The 17330-nt window shown below is 43.9% G+C and overlaps 1 protein-coding gene across 1 annotated transcript; it reads right to left on the reverse strand.

Moving 5' to 3' along the window:
* Positions 1–12947: 12947 nt before the first annotated feature.
* POLR3GL (polymerase (RNA) III (DNA directed) polypeptide G (32kD)-like) lies at positions 12948–16963 on the reverse strand. Its single transcript, XM_006899509.1, has 7 exons — positions 16838–16963; positions 16441–16570; positions 14384–14452; positions 14007–14063; positions 13686–13759; positions 13441–13554; positions 12948–13034 (listed from the first exon to the last, which is right to left on the reverse strand). The coding sequence occupies exons 1-7, from the start codon at positions 16961–16963 to the stop codon at positions 12948–12950; spliced, it is 657 nt and encodes a 218-aa protein (XP_006899571.1).
* Between the last annotated feature and the right edge of the window lie 367 nt (positions 16964–17330).

Genomic DNA, 17330 nt, shown 5'->3' on the forward strand with positions numbered 1-17330 from the left:
TTCAGGCCATGGTTGTCTCAATTGCTTGTTATGCATCTGAAAGCTGGACAATGACTAAATATGACAAAAGAATCAATGCCTTTGAGTTGTGGTGCTGGAACATTTTATAGACCACCAAGAGAACAAACAGGTTTGTGCTGGAGAGGGTGAAACCAGTTTGTTCCTTGGAGGTAAGGATTTTGAAGCTCTGTGTCATATATTTTGGACATGTCACCAGGAGAGACCAGTCTTTGGAGAAGGACACCATGCTTGGAAGGGTGGAGGGACAACATAGAAGAGGAGGACTCTGGATGATAGGTTGACACAGTGACATTTACGGTAAGGTCAAGTGTATCTAAAATGGCTAATTATTGGACATGGTTCAAAGCCATTATTCATAAGCTAGCTGTGGGCTGTGGTCAACTCAGTGGCACATAACAATACCAAGATGAGATAATTATAAGGATTGAAAAATTGAATATATATGAAGTGTTAGAACAATGACAAACAGGTGCTTGTTATGTAAAATAAAACTGGACTTTTGGGCTATTTCCATGTTCTTGCAATGGTCAATAATGCTTTTATGAACACTGGTGTACAAATCTCCATTTGCGTCTCACTTCTCATATTCTCAGGATATATTCCAAGTAGTAGAATAACACTCTTCTCTTCCTCTTCTACCTTTGCAATGACCATTTGCACTCTTCCTGGATGATACCCTTGATATCCTCCCACAACTCATCTGGTCTTCGCTCATTAGTGTTCAAAGCCTCAAACCTGGTCCTGAGATGGTCCTGAAATTCAGGTGGGATAGACTCAAAGTCATATTTTGGTTCCCGTGTATTTGGTTTAATTTTCCTCAACTTCAGCTTGAACTTGCATGTGAGTAGTTAGTGGTCTGTTCCACAATTAGCTCCTGGCCTAATTTTCACAGCTGATATTGAGCTTCTCCAGCGGTTCTTTCCGCAAATGTAATCGATTTGATTCCTCTGCATACCATCAGGTGAAATCCATGTATATAACCTGCATTTATGTCTCCTAAAAACGTATTTGCAATGAATAAGTCATTGATTGCACAAAATTAAATCATTTTCTCTCCAGCTCCATTTCTGGAGCATCCATTGGCAGCATCAGGATGGATGGTGAAGAGATTGAGATTGTTCACCGCTTTAGTTTGCTTGGCTCCACAGTCAACACTCTTGGCACCAGTAGCCAGGAAATAAAAAAACGTATTGCGATGGGAAAGTCTGCTGTTAGGGACCTCTCCAAAGTACTGAAGAGCAATGGTGTCTCTCTGGAGACTAAGGTGCATCTGATACAGGCCATGGTCTTTGCTATCACTTGTTATGCATCAGAGAGTTGGACAATGACTAAGGAGGATAGAAGGAGAACTGATGCTATGGTGCTGGAGAAGAGTATTGAGGGTACCATGGACTGCTAGGAAAACAAACAGATTCATCCTGGAAAGGGTTAAACCAGGCGGCTCCTTGGAGTCAAGGATTCTGAGGCTCCATCTAACATACTTTGGACATGTTGTAAGGAAGGACTGGTCCTTGAAGAGGAACATCATGCTTGGGAGGGTGGAGGGGCAGAGCAGAAGGGGAAGACCCTCTATGAGGTGGATTGATTCAGTGACTGGGGTAATGAGGATGGGTGTGTCAGAGACAGTGCAATTGGCACAGGACAGAGCAGAGTTTAGGGCTGTTGTACATAGGATCGCTATGAGTCGCAAGCAACTCGACGGCACATAACAACAACAATAGTAGAATAGCTGGGTCGTGGAATTTCCATGTTCAGCTTTTTGAGGATGTGCTATTCTGCCTTTCAGAGTGGTTGCACCATTTTACAATCCCACCAACAATGTATAAGAGTTTCTTTCTCACCACATCTTCTCCAACATTTATTACTTGCTGTCCTGTTAAACTCTGCCACTGTTACTGGAGTGAGATGGTACCTCATTGTGGTTTTGATTTGCATCTCTCTTATTGCCAGCAACCAAATGTCCAACCACAAACAAATGGATTGAAAAATTATGGTACATCCATACAATGGAATACTATGAAGCATACAGAAGCAATGATTTTGTAAATTATTATCTAACTTGGGAGGGACTGGAGAGCATTATGCTGAGTGAACTCAGCCCCACAAGGATAAATATTGTATAAAACCATTATTTTAGAATGAATATAAGGATCCAAGAGGGGTGGGGAAGGGTGGAAGCAGAGGGATGAAGATGTGCAGGGGGAGGGGAACGAATCCATTTTAATACAATTTTATGGGTGGGAGGATGAGGGAAATTGAAAGAATTTGTTCTTGAAGACAATGTATTAGAATTTTGTAAATAAACTTGCAGAAAATGAAAAACAATCCAAACCCAATACAATGACATTGTGGGAAAAAATTAAATAACTAGAACTGGAAAGTGTCCTCCATCCACCACCTTGAAGAATTTATTCTGTCACATCCCAAAATTATTCCTTCCCTTCACTAATCATTTAAGAACATTTTCCTTTTGTTCTTTTGCTGGTGTTAGGTGCCATCAAGTTGAGTAATCCTCATAGCAACTCTATGAACAACTTATCTGAACCCTGTCCTCTACCCTCCTCACATTTCCTGACACCCCAGAGCCCACTGCAGCGGTCACTGTGTCAAACCATCTGGTTGAAGGTCTTCTTTTCTTTTGCTGACCCTTCAACTTTCCAAGCATGATGACCCTCCCCAAGGAATTAGTCTCTCCTAGCAACATGTCTGTATTATGTGAGACAAAGCTTTATCATCTTTTCCTCCAAGGAGCATTCTGGCTGCATTTTCCCCAAGACGTGTATGTTTGTTCTTTTGACAGTTCACGGGATATTCAGTACTCTTCTTCAATTCAAAGGTACCAATTCTTCTGTTGTTCTTATTAATCATATGCTCTCAGATGCATAGCAAGTGATTGGAAAGACCATGGCTTGAATCTGATGCACCTTAGTCCTCAAACTGACATCATTACTCCTCAATAATGTAACTGTAGACTTTCCCAGTGCAATAAGTCTCCTGGTTGGTTATTTTAGATAATATTATTTTATAGAGGAACAAGAGAGATTTCAGAGAAGAGGTCAATTTGTGGAAGCTCATTTATTCTAGAGTTAATTGTGACAGAGGAGAGGAAACCCACTGTTGAGACTGCCATCCCAAGGATCATAAGGACCCTCTGCATACTCTTCCTATCTCATAGTAGAGCTAGGGCTACTAATTTTTTTTCCCTCCCGTGCTCCCAGTGAGTTTCATAGACTTCTGGATCAATCCTATCAGAAAACTGCAGAAATTAAGATTTCTTGATGTTTTTAAATATACAATCCTTGGAAAAGCTCCCCACAACTTGAAGTGGTAAATTGAGAAACAGAGTTCTGTGACACTAGAAAGAACCCTCAGACTCTTTATTCCAAAGTATTACATTTCATTTAATTTCCTCGCCGTAAGTGGACTGAGTAGTACAGGGGTTATTGGAGGCAAGCACAGGGATGAGGCCCAATTTAGCTTCTTTAGGCTATTCCTGGCCTGTTCTGACCTTTACCTTGACCTGACCTTGTCAATTTTCTGTGGAGTCTGCTATATAAAGAGAAGAAGATGAACAGACTCCGAAGTCTAAGACTGCTCTGACTTCCAATTGATTGGTTATCTCCAGGTGACAGAATGATGGGAGAAGCAGCACAGCGAGATCACGGAGACTTGATGGTGAATCCACGTGCTCTGAGTCCACGTGCCCCCAGATGGCTAGTGAGGCCTATTCTCATGCCTTGTTACGTGCTGGAGCTGCTGACTGTCCCCTCTCAACACCAGTCAAATGGTCAGTAAACAGGTTCTTGGAAATGGCTGGCTGGCTTTGATATTTTTAACCTCCTGGACAGATGGACAGAGGAAGGTTTTCAGTGGCTGGGGCGGGTGGGGGAATTCAAGGGCGTGAGAACTGTGCTTCCCTTTTATGGTCAAGCACCTTCTCTCTCTTTCGTCACTTGTTGTTGTTATGTGCCATCGAGTCGCCTGCGACTCATAGTGACCCTATGTACAACAGCTCTAAACCTTGCTCTATCCCTTGCCAATCTTAATGTCTCCGACACACCTATCTCCATTACTGCAGTGACCGAATTAATCCATCTCATCAAGGGTCTTCCTTTCCTGTACTGTCCCTTCACCCTCCCAAACATGACATCCCTCTCCAAGGACTGGTCCCTCCTTGCAACATGTCCAAAGTGTGTCAGACGAAGTTTCATAATCCTTGCCTCCAAGGAGCAGCCTGGCTTCACCCTCCTCAGGACGAACTTGTTTGTTTTCCTAGCAGTCCATGGTATATTCCATACTCTTCTCCAGCACCACAGCTCAAAGGCATCAACTCTTCTATCATCCCTAGTCATTGTTCAGCTCTCTGATGCATAGCAATTAATTGCAAAGACCATGGCCTGTATCAGGTCCACCTTAGTCTCCAGACTGACATTGTTACTCTTTAGTACTTTCATCACTACACCTTACTAAATTCTGATATATCCCTTCATTTATCTAGACTCATGGATCATCCTTTATCTCTTATTTCCCCAGTTCTCTTTAATCATTCTCTTTCATACTCACCTCATATTCCAACCCTGAGTAAACTTTAGTGTCTGTTCTAGAACCCAAGATGTTTTTGGTTTCAGATCCCTGTAAATGTGGAAAAGGGTTGTTGGGCAGAGCCTGGGCTTCCTTTGCTGCCCTGGAGAGACAATCTTCCTAGTAGTACTCAGTCTGCCCTGCAGTTGTATCTCTCTCATCTGGTTCGTGCACCTCCACTGCTCCCAACTCTGAGTTTTTAAAAGTCTGGGTTTGTGTTTCATACATACATATTGGGAAGTAGAAGAATGCCCATTGGAGGTCAGAGAGACTAGAAATGGTAAAAACCAAGTTCCACCAGATGAGATCTGCTGAGTATGGTTTTGGAAAAATTAAGTCACCTGAGAGGTGGTGGTGTAGGAATGGAGGTAGATCACTGGCAAGCCCAGAAGATCCTTCTGATGATGAGAGAGAGCTAGAGGTTAGGAACGTAGTGAGGAAGGAAAGACAAAAATTCTTCAGAATTCCCAATTTGGGCTTTCATCTTCCCTTGGCCTTTTAACTGGACACACATCTATTCCTGAAGCCTGGCTTTCTTCTGGGGCTTTGCTCTTTTCTTCAACCCCCCTCCTGAGCTTGTCCTCCTTGCTCTGTGTGTTTCAACGTAAGGTGCTCCGAGGTGACAGGACTGGGGAAGGGAGATCACATTGTGATTTGTGGTTTTCTTCTCGTATCTCGATTTTAGCTGAAGCTAGTATATTGAAATGTAGCTAGAGAATCCTCAGCCAGAGATACTGATCAGGTACCCACAGACCAAATTAGCGCACAGACATTTCCATCAACAATCTGTATTCTTCCCCCTAAAATTTTGAGTTGATTATAAACATTTAGAAATTAAGATTTTTTTCCCTTAAAATCTACATTTCTGAAAGGAGCTCTGGTGGCCTTGTGGCAAAAAGCTGCACTGCAATCCCAGAGATATGCAGTTTGAATCCACCAGATGCTCTGCTGGAGAAGGAGGGACAATCTCCTCCTGTAGCATTCAAGTCTGATTTGACGGCACACACACACAAATAATAAAATAAATTTTTTTTTAAAAAAAAAATCTACATTTCTGGTTTCTTTTACAAATAGTTATTTTGGGGAGCACTGGGCCCACATTCCTTCATTACTTCAACCAGTTAGAGCTGAAGGGGCCAGGCAAGCTCTGGTTTGCCTGTTTGACCACTCCCTATTACATGCACTCAGTTATACAAGTTTATCTCCTGCCTGACTCATAGCTGGCCCTGTAGCAGGTTTTCAGGGGCTCTAAATCACACAGGAGATTTCTCATCTTTTTCCCCTGGAGCAACTGGTGGATTCAAACTGCCTGTCACTAAGTTGGCAGTGCAACGCCTTAGTAGAGCTTCTCTGCAAGATCTCTATGATAAGCAGCAATGAACCATTTTGCCCAGGGATGCTGGAGAAGTTCAAAGTATCCTGTCACAAGCCAGAAATGTCTTTGAAAAAAATCTATTTACCTTTGAAAGAAATGTACATTTTTATATGTCTTGCATAATATATCTGTGTTCATTGTAATAACACTTTTTTCTCTCCTGCTACCAATTCTTAAAAGTAAAGTTGACACTGTGAAGGATGTGCCATATATATCCTGTGACTTCACGGAATCCTCACCCCATGAATAATCCCATTTAAATAGGAAAGTGCTAAAGACATGAAGCAAAATGAGACCCAGAGAGAAAGCAAGAGCAGCAAGAAGAGGAAAGGAATGTAAAAGACACCAAGAATAAGCTGGGATGATAAGCTTTTCTTTCTGATCTTAAGCCACCTGGCCTGCCCTGGCCCCATCCTAAGAAGTCTGTAGAGTTCTGGATATCTCCTGAGAGGTGTTAAAAGTGGTGGGAGCACAGGGTAGAAAGCACGAACCAAAATAGGAGCCAGGCCAAGTAAGGGAGAGGTGAGAGGCTGAGAGCAGCCAAGTATGGTCAGACAGGAAAGATGATCTGGTGGCTAAGAGAGAGGCCTGGGGAAGGGAAATGGAGAACTTAGAAAAAGGCTGGTCAGCATTTGCCCTTTGTTACACAAAGCCTATCTTTATTTAACTTCCTCTTGCCACCTCTGTAGGAGAAGGATGGAGTAAAAGCATTAACTTGACCTTCTGAAATTTGAGAGGGAAGCCATTCTGCAGAAAGGCTACATCTCTAGTCACAACAGAGGATAATGAGGGTTCTAGCCCTACTCCAGCTGTCCTGACGGTGTAGCTAGTTATGTGTTGTGCTGCAAACCAAGAAATCTGTAATTTGAATCAACCAGCCTCTCTACTGGAGAAAAGTAGGCAGTTTCATACCATTAAAATGTATAGCCTTACAAACCTGATGGAGGGTCATTATGAGTTGGAAATGACTCAAAGGCAGTGGGTTTGATTAAGTTTTAAAACCTGTCCAGATAGGATGCTCCTATTTTTGCCAAGGTAGAATTAAAACCACTGTCATCAAGCTGATTCCACAGAGCAACCCTATAGGACAGAGTTAGGTCTGCCCCATATGGTTTCCAGGGCTGTGGTGGTCTAGTGGTAAGGAGTTGAGTTGCCAACTCAATTGCAGGCTGTTGAAATTCACCAGTTGCTCCACGGGAGAAAGATGGGCACTCTTCTGTGCAATTTATAGTCTCTGAAAGCCTGTTAAGGGTCAGCAATGAGTTAGCTCCTAGTTGACGGCACATTTAACAACAACAACAAATCTTTATGGAAGCCAACTGCTACATCTTTTTTCTTCAGAGTGGTTGGTGGATTTGAACCACTGACTTTTCTTCTTAATAGCTGACAGGTAAACATTGCTTCACAGGATTTCTCCCAGGATAGAAGAGATCCCGTATCTGTGTCCCCAATTTACATGAGTTTCTCTTCTCTAAGAAAGTTTAGAAAAAGGGTGATCTAATTCAGGTCCCTCCTATTCTAGGACTGTCATTGCTACCTGCGAGTAACAGAATGTTAGAGATGAGATGCAGATCTTTTTGTCCTTCCTCAATATTACTTTAAGTGAAATGGAAATCTCAGGATGGAGAAGATTCAGAAAGGCACAAGAGTCCAAGGTTTATAGAGCCCAGCTGAGGATTCCGGGAGATGCGGAAGCTTGTTGTTGAGAACCATGAAGTAGGAACTGACTCATAGCTGACCCTCCAGCAGGTTTTCAGAGGCTGTTAATTGCACAAGAGGGAATGTCCATTCTTCTCTCGCAGAACAGCTGGTGAGTTTGAATCGCTTTTGGGATTGCAGTGCAGTTTCTTATCACTAGGCCACCGGAGGTCCCTGAGGAAGCTTGAAAATGAGGAATAATCGAGGCTCATGTTTCAATGGTCTCAGTCACACCATACACTGAACAAGACTGGGTTAGGGGGGCTCCCTACAGTCTTTGGTTCCTAGGGTGATCAGTTAGCATTAGATCAGTTTCTCCCCACTGACTCCACTGGGCATGGCTGAGGGAAATTCCCAATTCCCAGGAGACTAAGAGACAAACTAGGGAGTTTTGGTAGCCTACTGGTATGAAAATGTGCTGCAATCTCAAAGGTATGCTATTCAAATCCACCACTTGCTCCACAGGAGAAGGATGGGTAATCTCCTCCTGAGCCATGAACTGCCTCTGAAAACCTACCTGCTGGAGGGTCAGCTATGGGTTGGACTCCACAGTACACAACAACAGGGAGCAAATTAGGGAGCTCTTGTGGCTCAGTGGTAAGAAGTTGTACTGCTAACCGGAAGGTCAGAATCCACTAGCAGCTCCGCAGGAGAAAGATAGGCAATCTCCTCTTGGTGACTGCCTGCCTATGAAAACCCACTGGAGGGTCAGCTATGAGTCTGTTCCAATGGTCCATAACAAGAGACAAATGAAGGATTTGGAGGGAATAAGGTAAAAAAATTAAGGTGATACTAGAATACCACAACTCTTTATTTGCAGTGTTCTGGCCCTATAATGACGTTGGAGAAAAGGTAGGTTTTAAGTAGGGGAAAAGGGCTGTGGAGAAGCAGTCACCACTGGTCTGGCCAGATTAGGTAATTGTGTTATTCCTGTCTAGCTCATTTCTGTCATGTGGCCAGATATGATGTATGAGGGAAGGAGGAGAGCACCGCTCTACCTGCCCTATTCTCAGTCAGAAAGCTCTTGGTGGTCCGCTCCATTTGAGCACTGACTTGTGTGTTTGGACTCTGAACTCTGCTGCAGGCACTGCGAGCTAGCGGTTGGAAATGCTGATCCGCCTACTACTTGGACTTAAGTGGTTTCTTGGAAACGAATGGCTAGATGCCCAAGGTATCTTTAGCCTGCCCAGGCTGAAAATAAGGTGGGAAAATCCAGCGGATGAAGTGAGTTCAGCAAAAACTGGACATTCTTGACCTTTGTTCTCAGAAACATTTGGCCTGTCAAGTGGATCAACATCAGCCTCATTGTGTGTGTTAGAAGGATTCCTAGTAGCCCTCTAAAACAAATTCCGGTTTCATCCAAGAGGAAATTGAGGGTTGGAGACTTAATCTGGTCTTCTCAAGGCCATAAAGCTAGAGTGTGGTGAAAACAGGACCATAAACAATGCTTTGCCCTCTGTCCTGGGAGTCCAATTCAGGTTGCAGCCTTTCCTCTATAGAGTCTTAGTCCTTAATCAGCCTATACTAACAACCTACCCTTCCATCCTTTCAAAGTTCAAATGCCATAAAAAGGAATCGAGATGTATGTTAGAAGTCATCAAAAGGAGCCCTTGTATGCAGTGGATTAAGCATCAAGTTGTTAACCAAAAGGACAATAGTTTGAATCCACCAGGTATCCCATAGAAGAAAGAGGAAGAGATTTGCTTCTGTAAGGATGTACAGCCTTGGGAATCTTATGGAGCAGTTCTATTCTGTCCTATAGAGTCACTAGGAATCAGAATCGACTCAACGGCAGTGGGTTGTTACTGGGGTTTTTTCCCCATCAAACAGCGGTGGGTACTCAATTATCCTATCTACCTGACCTTTGCTGCTCCAGTCTTCTTTGTTCTCCACTCCCAATCTTACAAACCACACGTTGCAGACCTGTGTCTCATTCAACTGTCTCCCAAACCACTCTAGTCCCTGCACCTAAGTTCAGACTCCACTTTCCCCAAGCTTCCTGCCTGCCCAAAGTGGGAGAGAATCAGTAAGCTGGAGATAAAACATAGGGTAAAGAAGGATAGGACTCTTGCCAAAGAACCTACCCTGCCTGGGGACAGTGTAGCCCAGGCTGTGGGTGTGGGAGCAGCCTGTTCAATGTAAGCAGGCCCCAGCAGGCACCAAGCACGAGGCTGAGCAAGCACCATGTGGGTCCTTGGTAAATGTTTGTTAACACAGGACCTCAACTCCTAACCTTTCAAGCAGTCCTCCAGAGAGAAAAGGAGTGTGACCCTGTTTACCAGGGCTTACGACTCAGCCTGCCCAATAGTATCTACGGAAAATAGGGGAGAGGTCAATGGAAACAGTCTAGCACATGCTTGGAACTATTCTGGAATCTGGGAAACTGCTGGGTCCCGTGTCTCTGGCTTTGTTCAGCGAGATCACCTGCCAGTGGGGGCAGGAAGCCAGACAAGGCAGCGTCCAAGAATAGTCTGGTCTTTCTGACATTTTGTCTTTGAGGCAGGACAACTGACCCCAACTGGTCATTCCAACCTTTGTCCTCCTTTCTCCAGTTTCATGGGAAATGAAATGTGTGTGTACAGAGGAAGGGAGAAGGGATGTAGTTCCAACTCCCTCTACTGTCTGGGATCTTTGTTCCTGGTCTTTAAAATCCTAGGTCTGCTTGGTAATTATGGCATAGAACAATGCTGTTATAAAGCATAATGTATAGGTATGATTCTATGAAGACAGTGTGACTTAAATTCCCCCCCCATATGATGTTGCTGTTGATTGCCTCTGAGTCAAGCATGACTCCTAACGACCCTATGAACAAAAGGCCTGAAGTCTTTCTGTAACTATCTACATTTATCAAAGTTCACAGTTTCTGGAGGCATGGTGTTTAGGAAGTGGATGTAAATTACAAATCCTGGGTCTGCTTTATGTGGGATTTAGAGAGTAGCTGTGCCTTCAACATAGACATGGATATAGATATATAGCTGAAAGAGTTAGGACTAGGGGTGTGTGTGTGTATGCATGTTTTGGCTGGGTAGATGTAGGAGAATTTTCAGTGTCTTTTATTTTTTTTATTTTTGATGCTTTTTCTCTCTGCTACAATCACAGGCTGCAGCACAAGTATGGGAAACCCCAGTGACAGGTCTTCTGGCCCATTCTACTTTTCTCACATAACACCGCAGAGCTAGAAAAGGAAACTTGTCAATCATCACAATTGCTCAATAACTCTGGAATGTTCTGTTTCTATTCCTGTTTCCTTCTCTGTTCTCTTGGCTGCTTCTGTCTTCACACACACCACACCCCAACCAGACTTTTAAGGTACTTTCTCTCAGTGGAATCACACTATTTCTTCAATGGGATCAGAAATATCCAAGTTTAGATTGCTAGGCTCTATCACTTGATGCTGTAGGAAATTCAGTTTGCTGTTGGGAAATTTCTTGGGGGTTTCCTTCCCATTTAATGGCTTTCAAATATTTTGTATGCTTGTTACAATATTGTCTGCTTCCTTATTCACTCTCTGTTCTGGACACGCATAGAGCCCGTGACTACTGCATGTCAAGTGGCTAGAACCAATCAGCTCATCTGGGCTTCCTCTTAGCCAATCAAAGCCGAGGGAAGTGACCTCACCCAAGGGAGAGCTGTGTGGGTGAGAAAGCATCTCTCAGAGCTTGAGGCCCCTAAGACACTCCCCTTCTCTCCACCCTCCTTACTTCCTGTAGCAATGTCACCTACCCCGCCACCCCCTCTTATCAGAGAGAGCCAAGAAAGGATTAGAAAGGCTAACTAAACATCACAAAGGGTAGAGCCAAAAGTGAAACTGTAACTCAGTCACACAAGCTTTTCTACAAGTGGAAAACAGGGTTTCCCCTTTGCGCTGCCGTACCTTGCACACTGAGGTCTCCAGGGGCCTGGAACAGGAGTGTGTGTGCACCTTCTCCTTACTCCCGCCCTGCACCTGGCTTTCTTGACTCTCACCATAAAAATAGCTGTAATTAATCTTTGTAAATAAGGACAAGATCAAGGTTAAGTGTGTGAAAGAGAAGACCTGTATCCCTGTGAACATGTGTCAACAGAGACAGCTAGCCAGAGGACCCGGGCCTCAGGCCAGCTGGTGTGCAGCCCTCACTGGGCTTGGGCTTTTCTCCTTCTCTACTACCCATTCTGCACAGCATGTGCCCTGCAGACTAGGAGCAGGTCTCACCACAAAGGCAGGCGAAGGGGCCAAGGGCAGGAAAGCTGTGACATCCCCACCCCAAGTTAGTCTCACTGGGCTCTGACAGGTGAGGGAAGAGAATGGCTCAGCAGTCTCATCATTCTTCCAGCTCTTTTCCCTCAAGTCCTCATCATGGATAGAAAAACAAAGAAAAACATTTTATTAAAAATATAAAACTGACCTTGCTCCTCTCAAGTGCTCCCACCCCCAGTTAGCTTCAAAAAGAGCTGTAAAAATGGGTAGTGGCTACGCTGCATTGAAAAACAAGGAACTCATGCAATATTATTCAAAATGGGTGACCCTGGAGGACATTATGCTGAGTGAGGTATCTCAGTCACAAAGGGACAAATGCTATATGGTGCCACTGTTGTAGAATAAGGCTGACATCAGGGTTGGGGTAAGACTGAGAAAAACTGGATAAATTATGTTTACTGCATTGAAGTCTATGAGGGAGAGAATAGTTTTAAAAGCATATTTTAGGGCATTATGTTTATCATAAGAGTACGGAATGAGGGTTGCAGAGTGGATTATATCTGGGGTGGGGGTGGAGTTGGGGGGTGTACAGGGGGGATTGTGTACCAATGAAGGAGTTTTTCTTTTGCTTTTCAAGGAGAGGAGTGAAGTGGGGGTGGGGAGAAAAGTGCAACAATGACTGAATGGAATTGCAAAATCTCTGTAGATGTTCATTGAAATTAATTAAAAAAAATTAAAAATTAAAAAAAAATGGGTAGGGGCAAGTACACGGCTGTCTCAATGCTAACAACCTCAGACTTTCTTCTTTCAATTCACCTTTTTTACGTTTATAAAATTAGGACATTGTCCTTTCCTTTTGTCCTTTCTGCAAGACATCAAAGGTGATACAAAGGTGTAGGGAGGGGAAAGACCGGGGGTGGGGGAACTGAGAGAGCCAATACCTGTTGCCATTCCCACTTGTACAAAAACCAGTTTATGTGGACTCTAAGAAGAGTTAGAAGAATGACTTTTCCACAAAATCAAATATTAGGGAGAGATATTCTTTGCATCTCAAGTGCAGAAAGAGATAAGGATCCTGGTTGTGAGGGCTGTTTTTCAATATATAGCTTCATCCATGTTGTCATCACTGTCACCCCCAAATTCTTCTCCATTATCAAAATATGACATAATGTAGTCGGTTTCCTAAAATGGGTAAAAAGAGGTAAAAGTTAGGCATGCTGCTGGCATTCTCCTTTTGCCTTATGTACCAGATCCCTTTCCACACCATTCTAGGCCTGAGCTTTTCCTGCCTGTGACAGCTTACAGGGGAGAAAAGCCTGTTGTTGTTGTTGTTAGGTGCCATCAAGACCAGTAGGACTCACAGTAACCCTTCAGACAACAGACCTGAATCATGTCTTATTCTGTGCCATCTTCACAATGAAAAGCCTGGGCACAGATGAAATGGCAGAGGGGTGGGGAACCTCTCTATCTTTTGGGGCACTATCTCCGTTGATCTTCAACCTTTTAATAAGAATACTCTTGATGGAAAAGGAGTTGAGATCCCCTGAGATTACAAGGAGAAGGGAGGGTGGGAGAAGGTCCTCTTCACCTCTTCATGTTCTTCTTCATCATATTCCTCCTCTTCTTCCTCTTCCTTCTCTTCCTCTTCTTCTTTCTCCTCATCTTCCTCTGAAGTCACTTCTTCCTCTTTCTTCTCCAGGGTCTTATGTAAAGACAAATGGGAAGAGATACCCAGATTCAGTTTTCAGAAGGGAAAAAATAAGGCACACACACCCCAAGGCAGAAGGAATGAACCTAGGACTCAGGTGGTCTTTATGTACAAGTCTTCCTCACTTCCAGTTTCTGTATTGTTTCCTCTTTATCCTCTGAGGTCTTAGGGGGCCTTTTGGGAAGAAGGATAGTGGTCCCTGTTGGGAAAATAAAAAAGTGAATTATCAGAAGGCATATCTCAGTGTTAGCCTAGCCTATCCCACCCTCCATGTCACTCTGCTGCCCTCATGTGGACATCAAGACACTCAGCAAGGATATTTAGAGGGTTGGGTGACAACTCTTAACAGGATGTTCTGGTGGCCTAACTGGGGAAGTAGTCTAGTAATCTCAACAATCTACTGAAGAGGGAAATCTTTCTTCTGCCATTTACCCAGATCTACTCACGCTCTTTCTGCAGTCTCCTCACCCGGATCTTTAGTTCCCGTGGTAGACGTCGCCAGTCTGGGAATAGGGAGAATGTAGACATTAGTAGGACCCTCCTTGAGGTCTCCTTTTAATGATAAGTGGTTTTAAAGGAAAGAAAGTTAAAAGTAAGGTAGGGAACCAAGAGGATGAACCAAAGATGCTCTGAACAAAGCCATGGCTAGAGTGCAGGTTTCTTAACAGGTCGGTTTTTCAGGTAGCCAGGAATGTTTAAGAGCACACATTTAAAGGTTCCAGTTCACAGACACTGTGGATAGCATGAGGGAGGGGATGGTGAGAAAATGGGAGCTCGTGAATGAAGATATTCCAAGAATCAGAAAGAAGGGTCAATCACCTACCAGGGTTCCAATCAATAGCATTGTCAATCGGCCCTGACATCTGATATTTGTCTGAGTATCGCTCCACATCTGAGGGGTCAGAGATCAAGAGTCAAAGCCATATCCTTTTAGTGCATATAACAGTGTTACTTCTAAGTTCTCAGGCCTTTCAAAACTCAGGGATTGTCTGTACATTTACCTCAAAACCAGAGTTCAGGGGATCAGCTTCAGTGTAAATATTGAACCAAACTATAATCCAAAAATTCTTTTGGCACCAAAAAGTACTGCAAACACACATACACTGTAACTGGTACTATATTATAAACCCCTCAAAACTCATGGCTGGTGAGTTGGAACCTACCCATAGCTGACCTTTTAGCAGGTTGTCAGAGGCCCTGCTACTGGTGGATTCAAACTATCAGAAAAGCTCAGCCTTTGGATCAGCTGAGAAATTCCTTCTGGATTGGGCCACCAGATGTCCCACTGCTCTTAAGCCAACTTGCCCCCACCTGATGTCATTGTGAGTCATTAGGTTTTCATTGCTGTTTTTTCCACCTTAGCCTGGAAGCTCTGTTGAATCCTGTTTGGCATCATAGCAACATGTTGGTCTCCACTGATAAGATGGTGAAGTTTGAGGTGAACTGCCAAGGACCTGAACTCAGGGCTCATACATGGAGGATGTGCGTTCTACACTGAACCATCACTGCTCCATTTAAAAATTAAAACGATTTTTTTTAAATTTAGCAAAACAAGTGAAAAAAGGTTTATTAAGGTAATGTAAGGAGGCATGGTTGGGGAAAGATTGAGACAGGCTGTGCAAAAGAATTAAAGACAGAAGAGAAGAAGAAAAGAGGGGAAACAGCCCTGGAAAGTAAGGGTGAACCCAAAACTTCTCGCTTACTGCTAACTGGAAGAAAAACTAGAAAAGCTTTTAAGTTTGGGTTTTTTTTTTCTCCTCCTCCCTAGCCCCATGGACTGCCTTGGGGAAAACAAACAGATTCATCCTGGAGAGGATTAAACCAGGCTGCTCCTTGGAGGCAAGGATTCTGGGGCTTCGTCTGACATACTCTGGACATGTTGTAAGGAGGGACAGGTCCTTGGAGAGGGACATCATGCTTGGGAGGGTGGAGGGACAACGCAGGAGGGGAAGACCCTCTATGAGATGAATTGATTCAGTGACTGGGGTAATCGGGATGGGTGTGTCAGAGGCAGTGCGACTGGAACAGGATAGAGCAGGCTTTAGGGCTGTTGTACATAGGGTTGCTATGAGTCGCAAGAGACTCGAGGGCACATAACAACAACCCTAGCCCCAAAGTATGGCTATCTTGAGAGGTAGTATGATAAAGTGTAAAATATGCTAGAGAGCAAGAAACCAAATAATGAAACACTAAATTTCCAACCAGTAAATAAATGTTCACTACCCCAAGCCTCCCAAATGTTCCCCTTCTCAAGTGCTGCCCCCCTTTTCCAGTCTCTTGATATTCTACTAACTAAAGGATTAACATTTTACTTGGCAGAGGTTCTCAAATACCCAGCCCTAGCCTCCTCTTGATTAGTCGATACTAAGCCATCAGAGCTCCCTACACGATATACAGGTTGTTAAAATTTTTTTTAACAACACTTTCTTTTCTCTCTCTCTCTCTCCATCCATTCATTCATTCATTCATTTATTTACATTTTATTATTTTGTGTGTGTGTACCGTCAAATTGGACCTGACTGGTATAGGATGAGATCGTCCCTCCTTCTCCAGCAGAGTATCTGGTGGATTCGAACCATGGGCCTCTGGGATTGCAGTGCAGCTTCTTGCCACTAGGGCACCAGAGCTCCCATTCTCTCATTTATGCTTGCGAAATGAGCACCATAATACTTCCCATTCTTCCAAAACTACTGTGAGACTCAAAACAAACTATGAATGCTGTACTATATTTTATACGCACAAATAATTATTATTATGATCTTCCCTGTCAGACACAGAGCTTCCCAAACCTCTTTCTGCTCCTCTGACTCTCAGTGGTGCAGGGCACAGTGTGCACTGCCCAAGAGAGGCACTCAGAACACAATGGACAATCTAACTGACCTCTCTTGGGGACGGCTGGTCGGATGAAGTAAGGGAGCTGCCTCATGGCCCCTCGTAGCTCCTGCTTCAGTGCCAGGACGTATTCTCCTTCCTCTCCGGAGGGCAGAGGCACTGGGCGGAATTCCAAGGGCTAAGGAGGCAGGGAGCAAATGGTCAGTTCACCATTAAGGACAAGGAAAAATGAGAATGAGCAGAAAGGACAGAGTATTCCGAAAAAGGAGGGGCTTGGGAATGTGACAAGTAAAGGTGGAAACGTCTTTGCCTGAAAAACTTCTCAAGTGAGACAGGGGGATAGAGACAGGGAGGATAAGAGAAGGCTAGTTAAACAATGGCCCCAGACATCCAACAGTCAGCCAGGGGCACTTAGGAGTCTTGGGAAGGGAGAGTAGACACTTACAGGAAAGAGTGGAGAAGGCTGCAGGGTGGGTGGAGGCAAAGCATCTCCTTTCCCAATGCCCACCGCCTCCATGTTGAAAGTCAACTGGCCTCGGCCTCGACCCCGGCCCCCACCCCGATTGGCCATGGTGGAGGGGGCCTGGGTAGTCAAAGATTTAGTGAGAGAAACCTGTTAAAGACAAAAAGAAAAAGCAAGCAATGGATAGGAAACCAAGGATACAACACACCTACTCTTCAAGAAAGCCATTCAACAGATTTTGACTGAGAGAGCTCAGTGTCAGGCAGGGTACTAGTTGCTGGCAATATAAACATAGGTGAGACACAGTCTCAACAGATAGATAATTGCATTATAGTGTAATGATGGCACAAAGGAGAGAGACAAATCCCTTGGATAAAAGCTCTCTAAAGGCTTAAAATAACTTAATGGTTATAATAATCTGCATTTCTACATATGACCTTTGACTTCTTTCTTTGCCTGTCCTTCCAAATCCAAC

Source organism: Elephantulus edwardii, unplaced genomic scaffold, assembly GCF_000299155.1.
Source record: "Elephantulus edwardii isolate Elephantulus edwardi_28Jun2011 unplaced genomic scaffold, EleEdw1.0 scaffold00260, whole genome shotgun sequence".
NCBI classification, from domain to species: domain Eukaryota; kingdom Metazoa; phylum Chordata; class Mammalia; order Macroscelidea; family Macroscelididae; genus Elephantulus; species Elephantulus edwardii.

Excerpts from the sequence above, each read along its gene's own strand:
- POLR3GL (XM_006899509.1), bottom strand. The coding sequence starts at position 16,963 with ATGGCCAATCGGGGTGGGGGCCGGGGTCGAGGCCGAGGCCAGTTGACT. Across the intron at positions 13,760-14,006 it reads GAGGAGACTGCAGAAAGAGC|GGACCACTATCCTTCTTCCC; the intron begins GTGAGTAGATCT and ends TTTTCCCAACAG. Across the intron at positions 13,555-13,685 it reads AAACAATACAGAAACTGGAA|ACCCTGGAGAAGAAAGAGGA; the intron begins GTGAGGAAGACT and ends TCTTTACATAAG.